The 12241-nt window shown below is 35.5% G+C and overlaps 1 protein-coding gene across 3 annotated transcripts in view; it reads left to right on the forward strand.

Annotated features, from left to right (window-relative positions):
* Nucleotides 1-12241, forward strand: part of NPAT (nuclear protein, coactivator of histone transcription) — a 37067-nt gene that overhangs the window by 1298 nt on the left and 23528 nt on the right. For all 3 annotated transcript variants that reach the window (XM_080929956.1, XM_080929958.1, XM_080929957.1), the window contains exons 2-4: nt 6454-6572; nt 9506-9566; nt 10635-10707. In XM_080929956.1, coding sequence (XP_080786082.1) covers nt 6454-6572; nt 9506-9566; nt 10635-10707 — 253 coding nt within the window. The remainder of the gene's footprint in view (nt 1-6453; nt 6573-9505; nt 9567-10634; nt 10708-12241) is intronic.

A 12241-nucleotide genomic window follows, 5' to 3' on the forward strand; every position in this document is an offset into this window, starting at 1 on the left:
AGAACTTATCGACTTTTATCAGTCTGGTGATCCAAATAAAATACCGTGATCCTAGCCTCAAAAATGGCTTCTCGAGTTTGGCAATATGAACACTGTAAAGTGGATAATTATTATGAGTATTTTTCCGTTTTTTGTTTTTTTTTTTTCTTCTTCAGATTTTATGGAATGTTTAACAGCAACCCTGATTTCTCTCCATTAGATACCTGTAGGATGTCCTTCCTAGCTGTAAGAAAGGGGGTGAGGAGAGGCTTTACGTACTGTCAGCATATCACTGGAAGAGAAAGTCCTGCCTTGTTAAAACCATAAGGAAGTGACAGGATCTCTCTAGTTGGAATAATTATGTTTCTTCCCCACTAACAAACTAACTTTTTCTCTTGATGCCTAGAAACTCAAGTTGCTGCTTTTCATCCTTGAAATCATCTTTGTTATTCAGATTCCGCTTCCAGTGCTGTGAATTCCTGCACGCCTTCCACCATTCTGCTTTGGAATTGTGATGTCTTTCCATATACTCCACTTACAATTCATGGATACTCTTTTGCAAATATTGCTGAAGCATCTAAAAATAACCACTTTTGAGTTTGGTATACGAAACAAAACCCTCCCACCACACTCAATTCTGTGATTTATTATTATCTTTTTATACACACACACACACACACACACACACACACACACACACACTTGTATCTATCTTCTATCTGCAGGTTTATTGCTTGCTCTGGTCCCCTTATATCTCTAACCCCCCCTCTTTTGATTGCTTATGGGTTTTGTTGTTGTTTGTTTTGTTGTTGTGTTCCAAACACTGCTAGTTTTTTTTAAGCAGAAGAGGAAAAGTAATTTCACTTAGCATTCACTCATTTTTACCCTTGAATACCAAAACATTTTTCTAACCTCCATCTCACATTATCCAGTGCCCTGCCACCCATAGATTTCCTAGTAAAACCACTTATTACTTAGTAGCTTTATTAATTCGCTTTCCTCTAATTATTCACCTTTCTGCACTGAGTATTCACCTAAGCGCTTTCTACTCAGCCATAGGCAACTATTTATTGCCTCGATGAAAATTTTCAAACTACTGTAGAGACCAAAATACATGGCTTGCTGCTTCCTCTAGGTCATCAGTTTGGCTTTTACTAATATGTCACAGGAAGTGCTCTCCGGAACTGATTTTACCTGCCTTTATACCCGGCCCCATCTTTTCAATATTTGCATTAGGTTGGTGTATAGTAAAGTACTTAAGTTTTTCTAAATATTATATATTCTTTTTCTCGTGTTCCTAATATTCTCGTATTAAAGGTTGGAGTCAAACGTGGTATCAAAAAGTTCTTTGAATAGCTACAATTGATCATTTCCCTACTGTCCTATTAAAGTAACTTTGTTGGTGGCTAATTTTTTTGGTAAAATACACAAATCGATAATTATAGCAATTTTTAAGTATTAATTACGACTACCTACCTCTAAATTTTCTTCTTCCTAAAGTGAAAGTTTATTACTCAGTATTCTTTATTTTGGATTCAAGCAAGAGGTTTTGGATTCAAGCTTCAGAGTTCTTAGGAACTTCAAAAATGTTTAAGTTCTTTGTATAAAAGAAACACTTTCATGATTGAAGGGTTCAGATTTTTTTTCAATTTCTTAGGTAGGTTTCTGTATGAGTTGACATCCATTCAGAAAGCGGAAACTAAGTCATATGTTTAATGTGATAGTATTTAATGAGGGACTTGGTTACACACATGGTACAAAAGTTCATAGCTTATGCGATGAGGGAACTCATAGGTTAGTTAGCACTGCAGGAAGCCATGCTAATCCAAGAGACAAGGCAACTATGTGAAAGATGAAACTGAAGACTTGTCTGATAAGGGACGGACTATAGTCAGAGCAAAGGTTCTTGAGACAGTCAGGGAATAAGGCTTATTCCTCCTGAATTCCAGTCTGATACAAGCCTTTGTGCCCTTATAGCAAACTTAAGCCAGAAGCTAGCTGACGGGAGCTAGGTAACTGCCAGTTTAAAGTCTAGTTTCTTAAATAGTCCTAGAAAATAAAGGATTGGTTTAAGGATAAACAGGACCAGTACTAACATAGTCTTAGGAGATCGGGAGCTATTGGTTTTATTTTCTTTTATATTAAAAGACAATGATATAATAAACATTTACCAGAATGCAATTGTAATCATTCAACATCTTGAATAATACCTACACTCACTGCTAACACTTGATTGTTTCATGTTTATGTTACTTTATTTCATGTTTATGTTACTTTATTTTTAATCTCTGTGTGTACGTGTGTGCATGGACCCACACCACATTTTGGGTGTTTGTTCCACAGAGATATTAGATTTCCTGGAGCTGGATTTGCAGGCAGTTGTAAACCATCTTAAATGGGTGTCAGGAATTAAACTCAGGTCCTTTGGAAGAGTAATATACACTCTTGACTGATGAGCCATCTCTCCAGTCCACTTGTTTCCCATGGTTCTTAACCATTTTGTCTTTTCTGTTGAAGCTTGTTAACTGTTCTTTTATGCAGCACACATACTAGGCATATTCCTCAAACAATACTTTCTGATGTATCACCCCCTTGACCAATAATTTTCCATGTCTGCTAGTAAACTCTTAAGTCTGTATCTTCCCATAAACTAAGCCATTCCTGTTTTTCTCATTACTTTTAGCTTTTCCTGAGTTAATCTCTTCTAACTCCGTGTAAATAATAATTTGTGCATTGACGCTATACATATTTGTAGATCTAGTACGACAAGACACTGTTGCTTAATAAAAGCTTATTTCTTATTAAGAACTTAAATTTCAAGGATATTAAAGTATCGGTGTTGCTGGGCAGTCCACACATGAAGAAGATATTTACAGAAACAGCTTCAGTCCTTGCTTTCTTTGGGCTCCTTTTTGTCTTTCCCTGAAAAGCCAAATGTTTCCCCAATTTATGAAGCCCCTTGATATAGTTAAGATTTTATCTGTCATGTGATTGGTTAAGGTCAGAGTTTAATGATGGTGGGTAGGCATTTTTGTAGCCTATTAACCAGTTAATCATATAAACAATGGCATTATTGAACATTTTCAGTTATTTTCTCCGTTGTTTTTTGAGCTCTTAAGACAATTTTAACCAAAATTAAACCTCAGATTTTACCAAAGCATATTTTAAGAGTAGAACGTAATGTGTCTCAGATATTTCCAGATGCCTGTATGTTTCTATAACAAGTAGAAGTAATACAGCATTTCCACAGAGCCTTTTCTCAAATATACTATGAAAGCATGTACTGACTAATTTTCCCAAGGTATGCTAACACAATTGATCCTATTATTACTTGAGAGCATGGAGAAATTATATTAAATTCTGTCTAAGGCATTGCTTTTAACCTTGATTTCGCTGACATACCCATTAAGGAGTCTTTGTAGAGTTTTTCTAACCACCCTTTCCACAAATATTTTTAATGTCACAAATTGTACATCTGATATTAGATGTATATCTCTCGTATTGCATAAAAATGAAAGTTTCCTATTTCGGGAGCAGTTTTTACCCTCTTTTAGGATGATACCACTTCTTAGGAATGTATATTCTCCAGGAAGGAAAAATGTTTAGGAGTCCTATTTCATAATGACCACCTGTCACAAGTGTCAAGTGACTGAATACATGTAGGTGATTAATGCTTTTAGAACTCTCTACAATGGGAAAAAATATTTAGTGCTTCTAATTTAAATCCAAAACCTGAAGAAACAGTTTCAGCTGCCCCGATTCCAAGGTGATTTTAGTGGTTTATATATGTTTGAAATTTGTGTTCACAGAATCCTAGTGTTACCTCATTCATTCCTAATAACACTTTGGGGATACCGAAGGATCTTTTTAAGCTGTTTATATTTCACAAATAGGAAAAGGCTTTTTTACAGCTGAATTTTAGTATTTTGTGTGAGAGACAAAGACAGCCAGATGTGACAGAGAGATGTGTACATGTGTGGGAATCGGAAAACTTTCAGGAGTTGCTGCCTTCTTCCACTGTGGGCTCCAGGGTTCACACCAAATCATCAGGCTCATGAAGCATATGCCTTTACCAGCTGAAGATAGTGTGCTGGGACAATTGTATCGTTTTAATACATGTAATTTGTAATGTGATCATCAGTAATAGCAATTTTAAAGTAGGGATAATCTGAAAATAAAGGGTTTGTTTGGAGGTTTTGCCTGTTTTTTGGTTTTTGTTTCTGGGTTTTTGTTTGTTTGTTTGTTGTTTTTTTTTTTAATTTGGTTTGGTTTCTAAATGCTTCTTATGCTCCAGAAAATATAAGTTAGAAGTTAGAAAACCTATTTGTTTGTTAACTACAAGAAGAAAGTGTAAAGTTAATTTCCAAACCATAAAGGCAGTTCCTAAAATGAGAGGACCTTTTTCTTGGTCTTTCCTTTTTAAAATTCATGTGTAATGGCTTTATAGGCCATCTTATTAGTTGTATTTTTTAATTTAATTTATTTGTATGTATTTGACTGTTTAGACCGTGTATGTCTGTACTACCTGCATACAGTGCAGAGGGTCAGAAGAGGATGTTGAGGCTCCTGGAACTGGATTAGAAAATGGTTGATAGCCACAGTGTAGATAGCCACATCTGAACCCAATCCTCTGAAAGAGCAGCAAGTGGTCTTAAAAACTACATCTCTAGCTCCTGCTTTGTTTTTGTTTGTTTTTAATTAGAACTGAGTATATGTGTATTTCCAAGTGAAGAAAGCCTTAAAAACTTTAAAGTAGGAGGAGACTTTAGAAATCATTTATTAAAGCTAACATTATTATTTATTAAATGTTAACCAGCACTAAGATAAGTATACTTAGGCTAAATAATGTAAGGGCTGCTTACAGTTATTACGGGAGATTTATGTACATAGGCAAAGGGAATATAATATAATTATGAGATATTACTTTGAAGAGATGGAATGGTCAGACGGCTAAAATAAAATTAGGATGCAACAAATAAAGCTTCATAAAAATGTGTTAGGAATTTATAGTTGGGTTTTTTTTTTTCATTGCATTGTATAGTTGACACTATAAAGTTTCCATATTTCTAATATGGAATAGGAACACGAATCCCAAACATTTGCGTATCTCCAACAAAATATATCTCCAAAAAAAAATACATACCGATAGCAGGCACTCTGGTTACCTACTTACGTATAAATTTGCTGTTTATGGCCATCACCTATAGTTGAAATGTTGTGGCTTCATTCAGCATGCTTAAGAGTGATTCCAGTCATAATGGGTGTTAGGACTTCTGTCCCAGTGTATATGGTAAAATTGAATGTCTTTTCATGAGCTGTATTATCTTCTTTGCAAAGCTTTTGCTCATTTCTTAATTAGATTGTACTTTTATTATTGTCCCTTTCAAGTTCTAGTTTGGTTTCTAGCATCTTCAGATAATGATATGCTGATATTTTAAAAGTTATTGTTTTGATTTATTGATGGTGTACTTATTAGCATAGAAATTTGAAATGTTGATATTCAACTTTTCTTTTTCTTTGGTTGCTTGTGTTTCAGGTATTATACCCAAATATATCATTGTTTGGTCATTATATCTTCATTTAATCCAACACCAATAAATTATCTTTTTGTTGTTGTTTGTTTTTATAAACATTTAGTTTTTTTTTATAACCTTTGACTTTACAGTTAGGTATTTGATTTTAGGGGAGTTAATTTTTTTAATGTACTGAGATTTGGAGGCCAGCTTCAGTTTTGCAAGCCGATATCAACGGTTACAGCAAGAGTTACTGAAAGACTATTTTTGCCAGATGGTGATGGCATATGCTTTTAATTCCAGAAGGCAGAGGCAGACAGATCTCTTGAATTTGAGTCCAGCCTGGTTTACAGAGTGGATTCCAGGCTAGCCAGGGATATACAGAGAAACCCTGCCTCAAACAAAAACTATTCTTTCTTTTCCTCCAATGAGCTATTTTGATAACTGTAACACAGAGCTAACTGGGAACCAACCTTTAGCCTTCACTTGTTAAGGTTGAAGTTCTTATTGGAATTAATGTCAAGAATATCCTTCTGACCTTTAACCAGTGTATATAGATCTGTCTTTGGTTTGATAAATCATGAAGTGATCCTGAGAGAACAGTTCTTGCGTAATCCAGTAAGCACATGTGTCCATCCCTCACCCAGTTACTGTGGAAATCGATGAGTAGTGAAATGCACTTACTATTTCTCTGATGGTTTTCTTCCAAGTTTCCTATGCACTGGTTGCACTTTGTCAAAGATCTCTTTACAAGCTTGACTAGAATGGAGTCCGATTGCAGAAATTGTGGCCGTAATCCTACTTTATACTGCAACACAACCTACTGAAAGGCTGTAGAACACCAGCATGTTTTGCTTGAAGCTCCACTTATGGCTTTCTTACATACTCTAGCAGTTTTAAGAGCCACTTACCAAAAGTACAGAGTTTACTGAAAGTATTCAAACTTCTATTCTTCATTTAGGTTATTTACAACAAGAAAACCTCACATCTACTTGCCAGACTTTTATTTTGGAAAGTTCAAATTTAAAAGAATATGCAGAACACTGTACTGATGAAGGTTTTATTCCAGCCTGCTTACTGGTGAGTTACTTGCTCTTTTCAGGAAATTTTCATTACTAACCAACACAGAAGACTGTAAAGCAGAGCCTTAACGTGAGGTTTTTAAGGAGGGACTGTGCCATATGTCTGTTGTCCTATCTAATTGGGAACCTAAGATAGCCCAGGGATTTAGGGACAGCCTGAACAGCATAACATGACCCCACAGCCCTTGTTACTTATCAGCCAAGTCACCTTTGGCAAAAAGCTATATGACTTATCACTGCCTAATTCACATAACTGAGAAACGGATTTAGCTGGGTGGTATACATGTATAAAATGCAGATTTTAGAAGGCTGAGACAAGATGAGTATCATTACTTTCAGACCAACTTGGGCTACACGCTTGATCTTATAAAAATTTTGGGAAAAAAATTACTGTCACTTTTTTTTTTTTTTTGTAGATACCCAAATATAAAAAGAATACTCTAGAATTACATGTTTTCATATGGTACTAGTAGTTGTATGTTAAAGATGGCTCTTTGGTGGAATTTTTAACTATTAATTGTCATTTTTCTATAAGAAGCCTAAAAGAATCTACAAAACTAAAGTTTATCAAGAACACAGGATACAAAATTTGCAAGATTCCACTCCACGTTTGCATACCTGCAATGAACAGCTATTTGAGGTTTTAAAGTACCTATTCATAATAATAACAAACAATACTTGAGTAGCCTAACAGAATGTGTGTGTAATGTTTACTAAGAGCTGATTGAAAGAAAAAATGTGAATAAAATCGACATTATATATGTAAATTAGCAATTCAGTAGTGTTGAGTCATTTCACCCTAATTTCACTTGTAGATCGATCACATTCAGAATCTCCACAGTTTTATAGAAAGCAACATGTTGAATTCTGAATTTTATGTAGAAAAATGATTAGAATACCACAATACTGAAAGAGTTGGGCTGCTGCGCTTTCATACCCAGTACCCCTGTCTGATGGCTCTTACTGGTTTGACCTCACAACTGCTTTACTGGAGCTCCTTGGGATCATACTCCCTCTTTTGGCTTCCTTGGATGCTTGCACACCCAGACAAAAATAAAATAAGTCCTGAAGAGTCAGAACACTTTTATCATTTTAAAGTGTCAAGATCAAGAAAAAGACTGGAAAACTCACATACCAGAAGAGACTAATAAAACATAATTCTTAAGTATAATCTAGAATCCTAGATTCACATTTCAGAGAAAACTTGAAAGTGAATAAGTTCCAGTAGTTTCATACTCATGCTACTTTTAGTGCTGATAAAGGTATTCTGTTTTTATAAGACACTAGTACAGTAAGGTACTGAGAACAGGCTACTGAACTCTGAACTGTCTTTAGGCTCTTCATTGAATTTTGAAATATTAACAAAAATCTTGGAAAAAATTAAAATTTATACAGTACAAAAATGTAGATATTCATGTCCCATTTTTTTAAGACTTACTTTTTGATTATGTGTATTTGTGCATTGTGTGAGAGTATACACACATGAATACAGGAGCTCTCAGGCCAGAAGAGTGTGCAGAGGTGGAGTGTGCAGGTAGTTGTGAATTGTTAGTGTTAGTCCTGGGAACTGAACTTGGGTCTCTAAAAGGGTGGTATACCCTCTTACCCTCTGGATATTTCTCCAGATAAGTAAACTTTGATTCTAAACATTAAACTAAATCTATAAAGTTCTTATCTATTGCATAGCAATATATCTTTACTGTGTTACTTTCTATTACTGAGTATTTTTCTTAGTTGAGTTTCAGAACAGTAGTGAGGACAAGAAATAAAATGACATGAGAAAAAGAGAAGGAGGGAAAAGGGATATTCTGTGACTATGACTTTATCCTTGTGCTGAGAGGCCAAAGGGAAGGAATATCTGTCTTTCACCAAATCAGTGGTTCTCAACCATTGGATTGCAACTCCTGGGGGGGCTTTCAAACAGCTGTTCTTAGGAGTCACCTAAGACCATCTAGAAACAGATGTTTACATTATGATTCATAACACTAGCAAAATTACGGTTAATGAAGTAGCTCTGAAAATGTTTGGTTGAGGGTCACTACAACATGAACTGTATAAAGGATCCCAGTGTTAAAAAGGTTGGATGATATCAGTGGAGATGATTGTTACTATACAGGGGGGATCCTTTTCTTCAGCCAGTCATTTTACAGCCCTTCTGCTTTTCTTCCCAAGTACTTAAGATTACAGGCCTTTGCCATATGCCTTAATCTACCAGTACTGAGGAAGCCAAGACCAGCCTGGGATTTATAGTAAGGCGAAAAAAAAAGTGTAGAGTTGAAAGTTAAGTGGGAAAGGAAATGTAATTGCCTCAGTATATTATATATGTCTTCAATAATGTCCAAAATAAAAGCTTTATACTAGCATATCTGCAGTCAATTTTGGGTATTTAAAGAATTTGTTGCATGCTGTTACTGTTTTGAAATCAGAACTCTTGAAATCCAAATCTTTACTCTTCTATCCTTCAGTGTATGACTGTACGGTTAGAACAGAGTACTCATAAGAAAAGGAAAGGTGTGTAGGTATGTTGACAGAAATAAGAACAAAAATGTACTGCTCCTTAGGAAGAATATCTCATATAGACACTTATTTTTAAAACTTCATTTTTACATAGTTTAGATGGCTTTCCTGTCGGCCAGAACAGGTACAACGTGGGTCCTTATTTTTTCTTTTAAACAGTATAACAGAACACCACCTCCTGACTGAAAACTGCTTTGATCACTGTGCTTTTGTTTTACATAAGAGCTCATGTCACAGTTCAGACAGGCAGGGTTCTTTCTCCCAGATGTCTTACATTTCGTGACTGTTAGTGACCTGCTTCTCTACAGAAATTCTCTACAGGATTTTCTGTAGTGTAGATGTTTCATGGGCTTTTATGGTGGGAAAGTGGTAAATTGTATGGTTTTGGTAATGCCTGATCTTTTTGCCTTTCAGTCCTTATTTGGAAAAAACTTGACAACAATTTTGAATGAGTATGTAGCTATGAAAGCAAAAGGTACGAACTTGGATATTGTTTTAAGATACTGTCCCGTTAAAAGACTTGAGAAAGCTTAATCTTACTCTGGTAAGACATATTTTACTGAGTTGGGTTGTGGTGGTTCACACCTTAGTCCCTGATCCAGCCCTCGGGAGGCAGAGGCAGGCAGATCTCTGAATTCAAGGCCAATCTGGTCTACAGAGTGAGTTCTAGGACAGCCAGGGCTATACAGAGAAACCCTTTCTTGAAAAACAACAAAAGGTAAATATATATACTTTACAGAGAAACAATTTATTTCTGCTTATATTGAGTAAAACCAATTCTAAAACTCCAGATGGTAACTAACCAACATAAGCTAAAACTCATATTTTCAAATGAAATAAAACTTAGCTCTAGGTTATTTATACAGATAATCAAATCAGTGTTATTTGCTAAAATATTTTGATCCAATAATTAAAGTTTGACTTCTGTGTAATATGAGACTAGGCATAGGACTCTGTCATAAAAATAACTCTTCAAATTTCTGGTGAGTCAGAGGGGAATTACTTATTCTCTTGACATTGATTTTGTAGTTCATATCATCAAAACTTACTGTTAATTGTCACAAGATAATGGCCTGAGGAAAAGTAGCTTTATCTTTGTTGATGGTAACTAGATGTGCAAATATTATCTTAGCACTTAAGTACATGTCTCAGTCTTTAACTCAGTAAAAGGTATTGTTCATAGATGTTTTTAATAAAGATATCAAGGATTAAATTTGCACATATAGGAGATTGTATAACTTTCTTATAACAGTGTTTGCCTTTCTCTAATAAAAAGAACAGATAAGATTCTGTTATTATTGTCTATAAGTTATTTAGATATACTTTCTCATTTATATTTGATTTGCCTCTCTGATTTAAAAAATAAAACCATCTCATACCTTTGCATACTGTTACAAATAAACTTATTTCTCAATTTCCAATGTAACTTCAACAACTTAGAGACAAAGTTTTTGCTTTTATTTTTTTCCTGTCGTTATTTATGTCTTTGTTCAAATTGAAAAATGAATTTTTTTTTCAACTAAGTTTATTTCCTCTTGTTTAGAAACATCAAATGACGTCCCAACAATAATGTCATCTCTGTGGAAGAAGCTAGACCACACACTCTCTCAGATCAGGTACTGTGTCCATTAAGATGTGCTGATTTAGGACTGCGAATACACTTTGGCTATAGGACTTCTTAAGATCTTTTACTATATCTATGTAACATCTTTTTAATTAAATAGGTTATTTACAAATGAGAGAATTTTAATATACAAAAATTTAATGACATTCCCAACTTTTCATACCAATTTAGAGACAGTTTAGATCAAGATAGAAATTTCTTTAGACAACCATTTCTTTATTACATATTCAGAGAATTGTTGAATTCATGCCCAGTTTTTTCTTTCTGGAATTTTTTAGTATTTTCTCATGGTATGGATACTTAATACTGCCTATGTAGTTCACAGCCTTGGATAGATACCAACCCTGTTGTTATGTTTTTGGACATCTCTTACGTGATGATAGTATATCAGTGAAAACCCTTCCTCTTAAAGCTACAAGTGAATTATTTCATATAACTTCAGGAGAGGCCTCCTTTGTTCCCTCTGGCTAGGCTAATGGCGCAAATGGTTTCATCCTAGCAGTGACCTACATCTTACTGGCTACCTTTGTCTTTATATTTCTTTCCCTAACTCATTCTTCTGCCCTTGGAAATACTCTTCAAAAGGTTTTTACAGGGTCTGGAGAGGTGACTCAGTAGGTAATAGTGTCTGCTGTGCAAACATGAGAGGCTGAGATTGGCTCCCCGGTACTGTATATAAAACTATGCCTGAGGACTGGTTCGTAGGGAGGAGAAACACCTTGAAAACCCGAAGGCCATTGGCCAGAAGACTTACAGGTCAAGTCTCTTAAAGTCACTGAGTTTTGAAGGTTTAGTGGGAAGATGTTTGTTTTGGTAAACTATTAGATTTAAAAAAAAAAAAAAAGATTGGTTTTACACAGGTTTTCTCAAAACTTATATGTATTACTAAAAATTCATTAAGTTTTATGGATCTTCAAAGTGCAGATGCTTCAGTCCTTAGAAGGGGGAACAAGAATATTCTCAGGAGACAAAGCTGGGAACAAAAACTGAAAAAAAGGCCATCCAAAGACTGCCCACCTGGGGATCCAGCCCATATTTAGCCACCAAACCCAAACAATATTGCTGATGCCAAGAAATGCATGCTGACAGGAGCCTGGTATAGCTTTGTCCCAAGAGGCTCTGCCAGAGCATGACAAATACAGAGGCAGATACCCGCAACCAACCATAGAACTGAGAACAGGGTCCTAGTGGAGGAGTTAGAGAAAGAATTGAAGAAGTTGAAGGGGTTTGCAACCCCATAAGAAGAACAATACCAACCAACCAGAACTCCCAGGGACTAAACCACCATCCAAAGAGTACAGATGGGTGGACCCATGGCTCCAGCTGCACATGTAGTAGAGGATGGCTTTGTTGGGCATCAGTGGGAGGAGAAACCCTTGGTCCTGCTAGGTTTGATGTTGCAGTGTCAGGGGGAAAAGGAAGTGTGCGTGAGTGAACACTCTCATAGAAGCAGGGGAGGGGTGATGGGATAGGGGATATGGAGGGGAATCTGGGAAAGGAGATTACATTGGAAATGTAAATAAAAT

Source organism: Micromys minutus (genome assembly GCF_963924665.1).
Source record: "Micromys minutus genome assembly, chromosome: 16".
Taxonomy (NCBI): domain Eukaryota; kingdom Metazoa; phylum Chordata; class Mammalia; order Rodentia; family Muridae; genus Micromys; species Micromys minutus.